At 40.0% G+C, this 16,482-nt stretch overlaps 1 protein-coding gene across 20 annotated transcripts in view; it reads left to right on the forward strand.

Moving 5' to 3' along the window:
* The window catches only part of SVIL (supervillin), a 144,349-nt gene that overhangs the window by 33,263 nt on the left and 94,604 nt on the right, over positions 1-16,482 (forward strand). For 7 of the 20 annotated variants that reach the window (XM_062617372.1, XM_062617373.1, XM_062617378.1 and 4 more), the window contains exon 1: positions 1,072-1,172. The exons of 3 other annotated variants lie outside the window; for them this stretch is intronic. In XM_062617372.1, coding sequence (XP_062473356.1) covers positions 1,109-1,172 — 64 coding nt within the window. In that variant the 5' untranslated portion in view covers positions 1,072-1,108. Of the gene's footprint in view, positions 1-1,070; positions 1,173-16,482 lie in introns of those variants that run through there. 10 more of the 20 variants (XM_062617377.1, XM_062617384.1, XM_062617385.1 and 7 more) reach the window with 5 other exon arrangements.

A 16,482-nucleotide genomic window follows, 5' to 3' on the forward strand; every position in this document is an offset into this window, starting at 1 on the left:
AGGTAGTACTTATTGGTGACAAGTAACAACACTAGTGTTTCATTCACTGTGTTTGCTGAATCCCTAAGTACAGATATCTAAGGCTGTCAGCAGTTCACGATGCAAGATACAGAAGTTTGCCTCTCAGGGTCTGACTGCAAGTTCTGAAGGATTTTGCAGTAGAGAAAGAAACAAACTCCTTTTCCCCCTCCACCTTCTCTCCTTCCAAATGCACTTTCTAGCCTGTCCTATGGTTTGATCAAAGTTAGCAAAGGGTTGTGGTATCTCTTGATCAGATCTTTTTCACTTACATTGTGGTGAATTCTTCTAACGCTATTACCTCACTGGAGTGGTGTTTCACAAATAGATTGTGACCGCTTTCTAAATTCTTCAGGCAGAGCCTAGATTATACCAGTTGTTACATTTAGAGAACCCTACAGGTTAAGAAAAAATGACTACTTCCTCACAGCAGCGTTTAACTCATAGAGTCTACGTGTGTGTCTCCTGCCTACTTCAAAATAAAATAGAAGAGCTTATCTTCCCTCGCAAACTGGGAGATCCTCAGTTTGGGGGTATATACAGTTTGCATTGAAGATAAACTGGGTTGGAGGGCATAGGCTTTAACACAAAATACATGGCTTTATTCCTTTAGATAGTGCAGCCAAATGGGATTACTGAAGTCTGTGGGACTGTACTCCCTGACTTGCCACCCTCTCATCAAGCATAGGGAGTTGCTTGGCCTGTGGCAAGAATTCCAACTGTAATATGCATCTGATAGTAAAAGAATTAAGAGTTTGTTCTCACAGAAAGACAAGAAGTGTTTGTGTTGTTTTTTGTTTAGGGCTTTGGTTTTTGGTGTTTTTTTGGTTTTGCTTTTGTTGTTTTTTTTTTTGGTGGGTTTCTTTTGTTTGTTTGTTTTTATGATAAATAAAAAATCCCCTGTGGGTCATTCTGGGCTCTCACAGAAACTTGAATATGTTAAATGAGCATGGCTCCCTAGCTGAGCCAATAGGGATGGCCAGATCCAGGCAACACTTTTATCCCACAAGAGGGAGGAGGGGTGAATGAGCTAGAAGATATAAGCTGAAACAAAGCCATGCTGTCCTTCTGAGTCATTCGCATACACTGGATGGGTAAGGCTTCCTGCTTCCTGGGACGCAGAAGTGGGGTCATGATTCTAACAATGGATGCTGGTAAGTCACTTTTTATTAAATTTGTTTGTCTGGGTTTTTTTTTTTTCTTTTTTTTGTTTGTGTTTTTTTTTTTTTTTTTTTTTTCTGGGAAGTCTCTCCTTCTCCTTCCCAGCTGGAAAGAGATAATTCGTAAACTGGGAAGCTGAATTGTTAAATAAATGCAGGCTTAATCCAGACTTCTCAAGCTGTGTGCACTTTACTGTGTGTTACACAGTGTTACTTCTTGACTGTTACTTATTGAATTATATACCCTCTCTTGCAATGCAAGACAGAAGTACATAAATCATCATCATCTTCCAAGTTGTGGAAAATTATCAAAAGTGTGTCTGTTAATTTGTACTCTGTCTTTATGGGGACAGAACCTGTGGCATGACGTCTCACTCTCTTTGATAAGAGGTAATAGTCTCTGGAAGATATATGCTAAATCATATGCTTGCTGTAAAGAGCTGGTGGTGATCTAATGTATTCACTTCCTCTATGTTTACAGAAATTTTGTACTGAGGAGTAAGAGGGAGAAATTGTTGCATTTCCATGGTAATTTTGCTTTGTGTGTTTATAGCCAAAAAAGCTGATGTAAAAAGAGCACACACAGGATTTTAATTTTTCTTTTTTTTTTTCCAAGTTAGGTGCAAAAGTGAAAACTTTAACATAGTTTCCTGTGTGATAGGGAGAGTGGTTTCTATAAAAGAAACAAGCAATCCCAGTCCTGCCTCTTGAGAGGGGGTGTGTTTCCATGTCATAACTCACATCCTTCAAATTCCAGAGTAATAAAAGACCTTGGATTTTAAATGGTTATGGATAGGACATAAAGCACCAGTGGTTGTGCTCTGGCAGCATGCTCACGGCTGCTCTCTCTCTTACCAGTTGCAAGCATGCCTGCTGCATTTTTAAGAGCGCTGTTGAACTTTTGTCAGTAGTTGGTTCAGCTACTTTTTTTCACCACAGTGCAGAAGCATAATGTGACAAGTTCTACAAGCTGAGTTCAAAGTGATAAACTTATTGAGGCAGATCTTGCTGGTCTGTTTTGTCTACTTGTCACATGCTCAGTTTACTCCATGCTAATGGAAAGCTCACTGTCTCCTGTTGGGCATTTGCTAGGGCTTAAAGGGAAAACTCTCTGTGCCTTCTTCCAGTTGTTTGATTTTTCTGAGACTTCCAGAAGGTGACCCAGCTGTGATCTTCATGCTCGGTTTAGAGGAGATAGCAAACCACTTCATTTAACCCACCCACACTTAACTGAAGTTGCTTTGTCATCATCTGTGTAGGCAAGATTTTGTATTCAGGTTACGTTACCTGCTTTGCAAATCAGTTAAAACCCAGGCCCTTTAACTGACATGATAAACTTTAAGACAAGCTCAGAGAGGCATAGAATGGCATATGGCTGATAATTTTCCATGGCGTAGAAGATGATGATGATTTATGTACTTTGCCCCTTTCAGGAGGCATATTTCAGGTACTTAAAGCAGTTTGAATACCCAGAATTAGCAATCCCCTTCTACCCTGGCTTGTGCAAGTATAACTGATGCCTCAATGGAGGATGTCCTGGCAGTGTTCAGGATTTATGTGCTTGTGGGAGCTACAGATCCAGGCTTTGCTCATGAGATACTTCTTCCCCTTTGAAGGCCAGAATTCCTGTACTGCACTGAAGTAATTGAACTGTTTGTTTTGGAAAGACTGAGGAAATGTTAATAACATATGGTTAAAAAAAGCATCTTTTATTTGCATATACTTACGTACTTGCATTGTGCGCTGTTTCTTTGTGCTGTGAGGTGAATCATAAAGAAGTGACCCTGCTCACCTGTGTTTCACCGGATTCAAACCTGTATTTTGATTCTAGAATGGTGTCACTGCACTAGTTTCTCAGAAATTACAGTGCTCTAGTAGTCCTAGTGGTAATTTTCAGAGTTAACACTGACTTCTAAGGTTAGTAAACACATCTTTTGGAAGCTCCCAGCTCCTTAAGAATTCTTAAATTACAGTTCTCTGGTTCTTTATGGGAAAATGGTTCTAACTACCTGAAAGGAAACATTGTAATTCAAGGATTTACAACAGTGAGTTCTAGTACTTCTCAAGTATATTTAAGTTACAGAAAAAATATGCAGGCAATCCAATGCTTTATGACTTAGTCTGGGGCACAGATAGTGCTCCATGAAGTTTATCTGCTTGGTTTCAGCTGCCTTTTAAAGCTGAGCTTGCTATTCTTGGAACTGTTTGCTTATTTCAGGTTTTATGTTTGCGTTACAAGTCAGGGCTAATTAATTATTTATTTAAACGGGCATCATGTTCTTAAGTTGTTTTTTAACAGAATAAAGCTTGTTGTGTTCCTTAGGATAAGTGTAAGAATACTTGGGCTTGTGTTTCAGATTTTCATTAAATGCATTTTATTCTGCTGCATTTGTCATTGCAGCTTTTAACTTCTTGCAGGAGCAGGACTAAAAAAGTTTCGGATTGGGGGGGAGTGGAAAGGAGAGCTGCAAGATAAAGTTGAGAGTATAATTGGATTTGAAGCTGCTACAGGCTGGGACTGCTGCAACAGCTGATTTGATCCTTCTGAGTTTCAAGAGCTATTTATGGTAGATTAGCTGTATCAAAGCTCTACTGTTCCAACCATAAAAGGCTGGTCCTATGTGAAGTTGCCACACTGCATTTGGCTTACTCTTCCAAGGTTGGAGAGCCTTATAGCGTTTTGTGGATAAATTCAGTGATGGATGGAAATACTAAAGGCAGATCAAGGAATAACACTGTTGAGGACTTCAGATGGCAGCGAACACTTAAAAGGAGATTTTCACTAATAAATTTTTTGCTCTAGTGTTTGGAATCAGCACTTGGATATAGCTCCAGCATATTTACTGCATTTGGTGAACGCATGCTTTTAGGAAAGCTCTGTTCTAAATTTATCTGACTTATCTGAATCATCTTGACTGCACATATACTTGCCAGCCTTGCATGTTGATATTTGGTAACTTCTGTGAAGTCGCTTTTCTGTTTTCTTAGTGGGTGAGCATTAGGTCCTTCAGAAGGGAATCTTAGCTGAAGTGAGAAGCTTTTCTAAAACAAGAATTATGAAATACCTGACTAAAGAGAGCTTTGGGCATTATCAGTAACTATTTTGAGAAGACTTTGACCCCTTCTTCTGCATCTCTTACTTCTTCCTTCCTTCCCCTGTTAAAGGCAGACAAGTGGATTTTTTTACAGGATTCTGAAGTAAGTAGCACGTCATTTGGAGCTTGCGCGCAGTCACTCGAGCCAGTTGTAAGAACATTTGCAGCTTTGTCAGGTTGAAATGTGAGTGGGTTTATTCCAGCCTGTGCATGCCACTCATTCAGCCTTCCTTGAGGCATTTTGTGGTTTTATTCTTGTGGTTTTGCTTAGAGGATGAGTTCATTCTGCTATGAATGGAAAATCCTGCCACTAGCTGATTTGTGTGTGAGATGTCTGTCTTTCCTTTGTCATTTTTAATAGGTTAACCTAAGCCATAGTAGTACAACCAGTTATAAGAACACTTCTATAAACCCCAAATCTTTCAGCAGTAATTTTCTTTTCTGTTGAAGAAGTTCTATAAACACATACGAATACTGTTGCATTGGATAACTCTGTATTTTGAGACTTGGAGTGTTTTGAAGAAAACCTCCTCCAACTTTCCACTCTCTTATTTTTAAATATTACCAGGACACCACAGGTGGAAGTTACTTGCACTGTTTTACCTTCCTTTTATGCAGCAGTATCAGCTGTTGGGGGGGGGGGGGGGAGGAGTAGGGGAAGCATAAAGAGCAGTAAGAGGAGGTTCCTTGCTTCAAGACCATTCCAGGTACTGTATCCTAACCATAGCATCTCCAGAAACATAAGAAAAGTATCACTGCCAAGAAAATGAATTTTGTATTTTTGAGTTTCCCTTTCAGGAACTAGCAATTTAAGGCTGTCTTCCATTTCCTTTGTGTTACAGACTTGTATTTCTCTGTCAAATGGACTTAGAATTTTTATTCTGAGTTATATAAACTTGTGTTTAGCCTAGAGAATACCAGAAGACAGAACATGTCCAGAGAATTACTGTATAAAAACTACTGTATCAGTTTACGTATAGGAATATTTTATCAAATTAAAAAAAAAAGTATACGTAATCTTTCCCATGTGGACTTTCTTAGATATACATTTAAATATTTGCCTCTATCTGTGTGTTAGATTTATATTGATGAAGTGGTTTGAAAGCTTTATACAGTCTTAGTACATTTGTTTATACAAAATATGAAGAACATGTAGAATTTGTGGTTTGTTTTTTTTTAAATGCAGGACGGTCATTTTCATTGCTTAGAACGCGTTCACAAGATCAGCTTTTGTCTATGAAGCCTTTAATATAATGATCATAGGTGCAAATTGCACAAGCTTATTTAGTTAAATTGCCATTCTTTGTGTTCATGTGTGTTCCCCAGTGTCTTGGCTGTTATGCATGGCAATTTCACTACAAAGAGGCAAAAGCTTCTTTGCAGACAGTTTGCAGAAACAGGGTGACTGAGGCTTAAGCACTTTGCAGAGGCATCATGGTTTGCAGTGTATTTCTTGCTGAATGCACAGGCTTCTCTTTCTCCACATAAAAGCCTCATTTTGGCATAATAGAGGGGAATAGTGAGCTCAAAGGAATCGGTATGCACACTGGTCTTGCATTATTGATTCACTGGTTTTTATACTTTCCCAGCTAGGCACTTTAGAGTTAACAGACACTCTGGAAGGTCGTGATTTTTAATGAGCAAAACATGTCCTAGTTGGAATCTGCTTTAAGCAGATAAGAATGCATTGGGTAACTGGTGATAAAAATGTTTCTGATGTCACTTTCTCACGTGTTGGTGTGTTGAAAGGGAGTCTTTCAGTAGAAAGGGTACAGCAATTACACATTAAGTCTTTGCTGATTTATTTGGATTTAGTAGATGGGATGGTCTCTCTTGGCTGTAGTGATGCCAGTTCTCAGAGTTAAAAAAAAAAAAAAGTCTGTAAAGTCAGATTTCAGAGACCCAGATTAAAATAATTCAGATTTCCAGACATGTGTCTCCTTAGGTACACAAAAAAGCATCATGATGAACTTGGACATTAAGCATCATGTATCAAAATTAACTAAGGCAAGATAAGTTTCCAAAACAACTTGGGGCTCCATCAGACCTTTAGGCAGGAAGTGCGTAATTTCCCGACACAATGCAGCCTTTTGATGCCAAAAGCTGCCATGCTGTTACCAGCGGTCTGTTACAAAGGAGCTGCATTCAGGTGTTAGTCGGTAGGGAGACTGGTTGCCAAAATACTGTGAGAAGTTAATAATACTTCCATGCAGTTAATGACTGCCAAATGTGCTCCTCGTGGCTTATACCTGTAAAATTCTTGGCAGTCAGCTAAGACCTGCAGGATTTCATTCTTGGTCCATCATATCAGCCTTAGATTTAGACAAAATTACTATCTATTCCTTAAAATAAAACAGCGCTGTCTCCTATTAGCTCGCTGTGGAAGGAAGGAGGAGTGTGGATTAGTGTTTCAAAACAGTTGCACCAAATAACTTAGGGAATATGCAGGTTGTATATGCTTCACATGTGACTTTTCAATCTTGTCCTTGTTGACAGGAAGCTCAGTTAAGACTCAGAGACAGCTAGAATAACTCTTTAACTCTTAGAAAATACTTGCCCCAACCATTTATGTTAGAATGAAAAATGGACAGTATTTCAATGTCATTTCCCATGAAGTGTCAACTGGCCTTGAAAACAAGGTGAGAGCCTCAAGGGAACAGCATTTCAGGCAGCACTCCAGTGGTGATTAGGGGTTGATAATGCTGGCCCTGTAGCCAGAAGCTGGGTCTGGGATTTGAGACCTGGCTTTAGTGTCAGTCATTGTAACACCTGCCTGCTTTCAGTTTCCAATAAAAAAAAACTTGCCTGATTTGTTAACACAGGCAACTGGAGCTGAACAGCTTAGGCAGCTGTTGTTCCAGCAGCACTGGATTTGTTCCTCTTTGTTGTGAAGACAAGTAGCAGCTTTTTGCAGTGAGTAAAGCTAACCTTGAATGATATATTTCTCATTGTAGTCAAGCCATCCATAGCATATAACTTATTTGAAAGAAATAGACTCAAGGATCAGCACTGGTAATTCTAAAGAGCATTATAAATTCCTGAAGTTGAGGGAAATAAAACTTACTGAATGCCTTAAAAAACCCTAACTAGAGTGAGTTTATACTAAAACTATTTAAAAAAAAAACCCATATGCCAACTCCCTGAGTTGTGCTCAGTGAAACCTGTGTGAATTTTACAACTTAACTTTGAAAACATAGCTCAAAAGCCAACCTTTCATTCTGATAGTAAGGGTTCACTTTACAAGCAGGGAATATTTACATTGACAACTGAAGGCTGTGTTTCAGAATGGGAAACTTCATTTTATAACTGTGAAATGAATTCAAGTCTTTAAAGACTGCATTACAGATTTAAATACCAAATTCTCAGGTTGAGTTTTTTTGTAGTTTTCTTACTTCTTATTCTCATGAAATTATCAGTGGGAAAACATTAGTAGAAAAACCACTATACTTTATGAAATAGCACAGAATACATTCTGGTTATAGTGCTCTACATACAAATATTCTGCTTATCAGCACAGATATCTAAAGGTATGCTAGAAATGTAATTGGAACAGATACAATTTCGATATTGTCAAAATGCATTTGTCAGTTTATATATGCAAGTATTACAGAAACAGCAGTAAACAAATTGCTGTCTTTAGGTATCTCAGAGCTCAAAAGAACAGATTTGGTGATCATATGCTTATATGTAGCATACTTATAGAACCTTTAGGGTTGGAAGGGACCTTAAAGATCATCTAGTTCCACCCTTCCTGCCCTGGGCAGGGGCACTTTCCACTAAACCAGGTTGCTACGAGCCCTATCCAACCTGGCCTTGAACATTGCCAGGGATGGGGCATCCACAGTTTCTCTGGGCGACCTGTTCCATATCATGTCAGATAAGAATGCTAAGTGTTCAGCTTAGAGGAACTCTAGTAACTTAGAGTTGTGAAGCTGTTTTTTATAAAAGCTCCCATACATGCAAATGGTTCTCATTTCTTTTCTGACCAAAGGCTGGAAGCCTTTGCTGATCAGTGTTTAGATCATGTCACAGCCCCTTCTGCGTAAGGATTCTGTTTAGGTGGGCACTGGAAGAATGATCCATCCTGGCACTTATTCAGAGCCATTAAGGCTTAGATTTTCCAGTGTTAATCATGTTTCTGGCTATTTGGATTATGTATATTTGCTGGCTATAAGGATTCATAATGGTTAAGTCAAAGGAGAAAGCATAGGATCAACACACTTCGGTCCAACAATTTGCTTGCTGAGCTAATAATATTAACTAGGAGGATTTATAGCAATTACGAATTGCAGAAAAAAAAAACCATAATATTGTTGATAAGACTTTGTGCTCTTCATAGCTATCCTGCTTTAAACAAGAGAAGTCAAGAGCAGCCTTGCTATTCACTTGTTGTGGGCTGGTGTTTAGGGTTGACCTGAAGTGGGTTCAGGCTTCAGGATGGTGAGTTTCAAACTGGGGTCTCCTCCTTTCTTCTGGAAATACCTAGGCAATTTGAACACTGTTTGGTGAGGCCAGCCACATTCTTTCCTACTGCTGTCAGGAATGATTGCTGTTTTAGACACATAAGCACACCTAGCGGATCATGTTCCTGCAAGTGTTTAAGGCTAGGGATACCAAATTTGTTCTTCTGACTGCTTCAGGCAGCTGATGGTTTGGATTGACATACAGGAATAGTGGAAGTGACAAACCTAGTTTACAATACCAGTTTAGGAATCCCTCTCAGTTGCCCCCCATTCCCAATTTGCTCTTGAACCACTCTTTTCATGTGTGTCAGTTGGCAACATGGCCACACAGATAGGGGAACTGTCTCTCTCTGCTCTCTTGAGAACCTTTTCCCCTTCTTCTCTGTGGGTTGCCCAGTCTTGCTTACCATGGCTATGCCAGTGTGGGTGCTGATAGAGGGGTTTGGGAGGAGTCGGGGAAGAGCTGCCGTATCCCAGACAAACCCAGAACAATTACAAAGGTTTCTATACTGCCTGTGCTGGGTTGTTTGGACTTCAGTAAAAATAGGTGTAAGTAAAGTTAGGGCATAATTTTGAAGTGCAGCTATGAAAGACTTATGTTTGATATCACAGGAACTTCACAGGTTGATTGAAGCCAACACAGAAGTAGCTAGTTTCTATTAAAACATTAAGTGGATAAGTATTTCTGATTTAAATGTAGGGGCAGTAATTGAGTAGACACAAGTGACTTGCGATTGCCTCTGATGATGCAAGATTGAATGCAGACAATGAAATATCATGACAACGCAAATCAGTGGAAGTTAATTGTCAGAGAAAAAAGTGACTCTATGCACATTCCTGTCAGCAAATACTTAAGATAAATCAAGGTCTATTAGGCTTAGTTGCCCTGGCTTGTCTTCCTGGTGTCTCAAGTATCCTTCTACAGCAAGCCACTTGCTCCCTCTGTGAGGCTGCAGAGAAACAGAGAGAGAGAAGAGAGAAAGAAGGAGCTGGGAGGGATCAAGGATTAGGGAGCAGGCATTAGGATGAAAACCTAGAGCTGTTTTCAGGGAGAACCAAGGGAAGCACTTAAGAGAAGAGCTTTCTCATGCTTTTGTTTTTACTGTCTTGATTGGATAAATGGGCTAGTTTAAACAGGATCTTTGGGTCACCTCTCTGCTGGGAACATACAGGGCTGATATGCTGGGATAATAGTCTAAGATTAATCTGAATATTGCATCATAGGATTACACCCTAGGAGGCATAAATGACTTGCTCTCAACATGACTTCATTTACATCGTATACTCTGACAATGCCTCACTAGTATCTCAAGATATTTTGCTCATTCGTATCTTTGATTCAGTGGCTGTGAAATGCAACCTGCTGCTCAACTTCAGAGATTAACAAATGGTCTGAGTTGAAATGAACTCTGGATTGATTAACACTTCCGAATTGCTTCTCTCTTGTGACATGTGATAATTAGTTGAATCACCAAGCAGTTTTCTGATGTCTCCATTGCTTACATGAACCTGGATTTTTGTGTTGAACACTATTTCCCTGATAGCAGGGGAGCAAAATTTAAGCATGGCCCTTGCCATATCCCAAGACTGGTGGGCTGAAACCTAACCATGAAAGCCGATGGAGCTGAGATGTGCCCTTCTGACTGCAACGGGATGCTTTACTGCAGTTCCTGCTGGGCAGATGTGTGGCTCTTCCTGACACAGAGGAGTAATTTTGTCAGTTCACAGTGAGTTAAGTGTGTTCAGTAGAGTACAGTAAAAAACAATGTAGTTGGTACTGTTCCCATGGCCATCAAGCTGTCCTCCCTGTGGATGGTGTTATAGAGGCAGACAAGCTCTAAAGGTTTGGAAATATTTACATGGTTCAGGACCCTGACCCTGGCCAACATGGCTGTCTATCCTATGAGAGTATCAGAACATTCAAGTTTACCCAGCCTATCATGTTTTTCCTTAACGCTAAAAGTCCTTCCTACAACCACCTGCCAAGTGTTGTATATGTTTAGCTTTAAGGGCTGACAAGTAACCACACCTGTTGTGATTGCAGGCTGGAGACTTAGCTTGCAAGTCTCTTAAAAAAAAAGTGAAGTGAATGTGGTGTAGGGGGATGTGTGTTTAGAGTTTTGCAGGGCAGACTTGGTTTTGGCCTTTTTCTCCTCCTTTTGGAGCTCTTAGCAAAGCAAAATACCAAACTTAGCTCAGGGCTTCTTGACGCAAATTATTGCAACCTTCTGTTGTTTTTCAATATAACAACAACAACAAAACCTCCATTCTGCTTCTAAAGGAGATCCCTCCCTCCTGCACCACAAAGGATCTATCCCTGTTAGGGCAAACAGGCAGCTTGTGACTTTGACAATAGGTCTTTGTGTTCCGAAGACATAGCATAAATTATTCCCTCCCCAAAGAAGGCTGTGAAAGAAAAAAACAAGGCTAAATAACCTGGCTCCTCTACAGAAGCAAACCAGAAACATTGTAATTCAACCACAGTGATGCTGTGCTTGCTGTACCCTGATCAGTGTTCAGGACTGCCTGGAGCGCAAAGCTTTTCGTCAGGTTTTGGTAAGAACTTACAATTCTATTCCCAAGTGCCAGTCTCTTGTCAAAGCTGTGGGCTGGGACTTAGAGGAAGCATCACATGAAAAATTGCAGGTGATGATGTTCTGTAAAGACATTTTATTTATGGTACTTCAAACTTTCTGGACTGGCCAATAAGCCATTGTATCAGTCACAATTTTAGCCTTTCCCTTTTTAAAACAGGATCATGATTACATCCTTCAGGACTTCTGACCTTTCTTCATTACTGAAGTTGCTGGTCTCTAATTTCCCCTCCCTTTCCCTTCAGGGATGATAATCTTTATTACCTAAGTTATTCTTTATCTGCGTTTGTCTCCCCCTTTTCTCCTGCTAACTTTGAGTAGTCTACAGATTTCATTTGGAGACACCTTTAAATATTGTGTTTGCCAAATGACTCTTCCAAATTGAGATCTTTCTATTGCTTTGTAAATATTTGGAGCAGTCTTTCTGTTTTGAATGCTCATTTATGACAGCTCAAACCTCTTACCATGTTTGTTCTGAAGTGGTGGTAGTGAGGGGAAAATCACATAATTGAATCAGTTATTCTAAGGTAAGGTTTTACGATGCCTTCAGAAAGATCTATTTGAATTTATTTTGTTAGGAAGTGACAGAAGTAGTTCTGAGCTTTCTTGAGCTGCCTTTCTGCTGACAAAGTAGAAGCACAGCCAAGGTACAGATAAGAGAAATGACAAATACTATTTGGCTTTCCAGTTTGTGTGAATATCGGGAGGAAGCTTCTAAATAATTAAAAATCCATCTAATGTAGCCTTAAATTTCACATCTTACAAATTGTGCTCTAAACTTTCATTGCCTGATTCACGTTTGTAAGAGTTTTCAATCTACTTCCACTATGAACTTTTCTTAAGCTGTCCTTTCAGAACTGGGGATGCTTTACATCTGGGCATGGTTGGGTCTGTGATGTCCAATCAGTGGTTTAAAACTGCAGCAGTGTCAGAGTCTGAAAAAAAATGAACAACTGTCAAACAAATTATACTTTGTGGTACAGAAGAACTGTTTATGCCTCTTGGTAATGGAATAATGTGTCACAAACTTTATTTAGCTTTTGCAGTGTGCCAGTTTCATCTGGCTCATAGCACTTGCTGAAGCAAGCTGACTGCATGAAATAGTTGTCTGTACACATCTCATAAACCCCTCCTGGTCTGGGTGACTATTCTCTCACACAGAAGCAGGCTTTGAAGGGCTGGTTGTCGCGTGCTTCGCCTGTAACTGCAGTGACGTGTAGGAGGAGCGAAACAAGAGGAGATAAGGGAGAAACAGGTTTTATAGCCTAGAACTGATGAGGCCTGTGAAGAAGCATCATGTCTAGTGGAGGAATTAATAGGCATCCTTAGCAGTAGCACTCACATGTCTGCTGTGTCTATTAATCTCTATGAAATGACGTAGATGGTTGGACCAACTGCAGGCTCGATGCGCTTTCTGACAGCATAAAATTGGCTTGTAATAAATATGCTAAAGAAGCAACAGGAATAATGAAACCTATTTAGGAACTGACATGCCATTGGGTTTTCATAAATCCCTGGAAGTGTAATGCTGGCAAATGAATATTCATAAACCAGGCTATTAAAATTTTAAGAGAACCTGGAAGGGATGATGATGTCAGACACCACAGTTAATTACAGAGAAGGTTAAATTCTTGGCTAACTAGGCTGAACATGCTCTCGCACTAGTTTTTACATAACACAAGAAGGGAGGGCGCCACAATATTGGATGTAGGTTCTCAGTCTCTTACATATTCTCTGAACTGAAAGTCTAACCAGTGTAGAGAACAGGAAGTATTTACATCCAGCTACTGTGGAAATGAATCAACTTCAAGTAGTTAAGCTGCTGATCATTTCTTTTGTGCTTATTTTTTGTTACTGAACTGGTCCCAGTTTCTGGCTTGCTTGCTTGCCATAAAGTGCCCTGCTGGACTGGGAAGCACGTGGTGGCTCTCTTGAAAGCTGCCAGTTGTTAAATGCGATCTGTAATGTTCCCTAGACTTATTACTGGGAATACTAATACTACAGTAACCTTACTTACTCAAGGTAGCAACCAGTTTTAAGGATTTTTGCTTTAAGATACACTGTTACTCTCAAAAGAGTTATGAAAAGGATATGGTTTCTCTTTTGTAGGATAGCAGTATTTTATAATGCTGTCAGAATTGCTGAGGGGTTGGAGCGATATACAGAGGTCACAGTTCTAGTCCCACTTGGCAGAAATAAATTGAAAAATCTCTAACTTTAGGTGGTGGTCAGTGTACTCTTTATTTTCCTTATTGCATTTTTTTTCCACAGCATCGATTGAAACTGTAGAAGCCATGCTAAAGCAAATCCCACATACGTGTCCTTGTGGTATGATGGGCGGAAATACTGAACAGGATTCTAGCTTCCCTGGAATCAGGGTAAAGTCTTAGATGTTAGGACCTTACTGAAATTAATGTTCCAATTCAAATTATACATACTTCGTTTCTTAACTAGAAAGGATGAAAAGGAAGAACATGTTACTATATATCTTGAATCAAGGTCTGTAACACAGGACCCTTTGAACAGGAGAGCCCTTCCACAGATGAAGATGAACAAAATAATACTTGGAACTTTTTTATTTTTTTTTTTAATGTAGTGTAAAGTTAAAATCTAAACCAAACTAGTAACTTGTTTTGGTCAAGGAAGTAGAGCAGCTGATCACCCCCTTTATTTTGCCAGAGCAAGGAACAGTAAACACTATAAACACAGACGAAGTGGCTCTTAAATCCCAGCAAAAAGCCTGAAAACAACTGAAAATATCAAAACATGCTAAATAGGATTCTGAGGGTCTGTGAGATTTTAAGAAAATCTTTCCAACTTGTTTTGAAACTGAAATCTTAAAAAAAAGAATATTGAAATTGAAAGCTTAAGAGGCAACTCCTCAGCAATCTAATAGAGATGCTACATGGCCATAAAAATGCAGAAATCTTAAATTTCAGAATATTAGAAATCATGCTCCCAAGAGTTCTCACCAGCTGGGGGAGTGCAACAAGAAATTGCTAATGTCTACTGAGACATACTGCAATTTTGGGAGAAGGAAAATAACTTACTAACCTCAGCTTTCAGCAGCCCTTGTTGTAGGGTGACTAAAGAGGCAGTGTTTGGTTTGGGTGTAAAACACAAGCTTCCTTTTTGACAGAGGTCTTTGGAATCCTCTGAGAAGACAGCAGATTTATCACTTACCTAATCTTGTGGGTTTTGCGATTAAGTAAGCATGAATTCTTCCACACTTACTGCCCCGTCTTGAGTTCTTTTATTACAAAGGGACTTGTGCCACAGAAACTCTCTCCCCCAACCACCTCTTCCTGCTTTAAGCTTGCCTCTTTAATTGTGTGGCTTCTCTAAATGAGCTCAGGCAGGAAAAATAAAAATAACATTTGCAAGATGTGCTTCATGATGGAAAACAAAGTTCAAGACTGCTCTGGTCGACAGCCTTTCAAATGTAGCTTCCAGGCAGCCAAAGCTGTGTTGATAGCATCAATGCAGGAGGCAGCAAGGCCATTTGCCATGGAGGAGGAACTGAACAGATGCCAAACCTTGATCACAAGTCTGTCCCTCTGGGAGTAAAAGCTTGTTTGTTTGAAGTCCAGGCTTTTCCTTAGCAAATTAAGGTTTTTTCCAGTATGCATTTCCCCTCCTTTCTCCCATAGTTGCCTCATTCTTATGTTGCTGTTGTACTTGGTTTTCTTGTTTAAATTGTTCACTTTCTAGATGGGGAATCTCTGTTTTCATGCAGATGCAGACCACATATGATTCAAGAGATTCTTTGGGATTCTAATCTTCCAAGATGAGCAGTATGCACAGGCCTAAGGCCTGATATAATCAAATCAACCATCCATCAGAAGATGGATGTGAATGGTTTCTGTCATTAAAGTCAGGTGTTTCCATGGACCCTGTGGTCTAGAAAGTTTGGAAGTAGGAGGCTGCTGTGGTGGTGATTGTCCACACAGAACCAGTGTTAGGCATCTGCAATAAAGTGGACATTTTCTCCTCAACTCAGCAGCACTAAACCAGTGCTTCAAACATAGGCGATAATCCAAGCTAAAAATTGTGCAGACTGTAAACTTTAACTTCTGGAACAACAGTTCTTTTTCTGAAGAAAATGAAAGTACCTTTAAATAGATAACCTCCTCTTGCTGTTCTGCTTTGATACCTTTTTGTATGGTTCTTGTGTCTGACCTTGGCAGTATCTGACAGGAAGAAGATGGGGATGAAAACCTGAATGGAACTTGCTTGAGTCCTTTTTTTCTTTTTTTCTTTTTCCAAAAGAAAATCTGATGAAGGTATTGTAACTTTTCTAGCTGGGAGCATTTCTTGGTGTGAGAGAAAGCACTGTGGAGAAGGGAAATGCAAAGAGATCCTGGTGTTGCACTTCATGTCAGGTTCTAACTTCAAATTCTTGGGGTCACCTCTTCTCACCTGGTCTCCTCTGCTGCTATGTTCCTGAGCCTCCTGGAAGTCAGGAGTATCAGGAAGATGGCTGGCCTCAAGTTTTAGTTCCGGTTATTTTTGTCAAAGTGAGCTGGTCAATGGCTGTGTAAAAATAGTCTGTCTGCGGGAAGAAGGGGGATGTGATCTCAAGGAGCCATCTTGCAGGTATTGCAATGAATACACAAGCACTAACACCAATCAGTGCGCAAGATGCGGCTCATTCCTGCTTTCTGGTACACTGATGGTGCCTGATTTGAAGTTTCATGTCCAGCCATTTATCAGCACTTCAGTTAGCTCCCTGTCCCCCTCGCATTCATAACCAGTGCTGCCTGTGCATTTCATAGGACTGTGCCCTCTTATCTGAAGCCAGTACTTGCTGTCAAGAGCAAACACGCTGCAGTCCTGAAGATAGCACTGTGGTACAGGCAATTAGTGTCCTAAGGAGTATAACTGTGTGAGCTTCAAGCTTTGCAGGATTTATATAGAGCTCTGGTCCCTTTCTAAAAGCAGAGGCCAGAATTCCCCTCTTTCCTTTAATGATTAATGAGCAATTACAAAGGGGTGGGTTTTGTTTGTTTTTTCAAACCCTAAACTCTTGTTTTTCTGTCCAGCAACAGTTAGAGGAGCATATGGCTGTGTTGGTTGTGCAGAGCTGCCACTCATTTTACCAAGTTGCTGTTTGCATGTGGCCAGGCAGTATTTATGAAAAAGCCCTGCCTGC

This window comes from Pezoporus occidentalis, unplaced genomic scaffold, assembly GCF_034315485.1.
Source record: "Pezoporus occidentalis ecotype Australia unplaced genomic scaffold, CSIRO_AGI_Poc_V1 ctg195, whole genome shotgun sequence".
In the NCBI taxonomy this organism is placed as follows: Eukaryota; Metazoa; Chordata; class Aves; order Psittaciformes; family Psittacidae; genus Pezoporus; species Pezoporus occidentalis.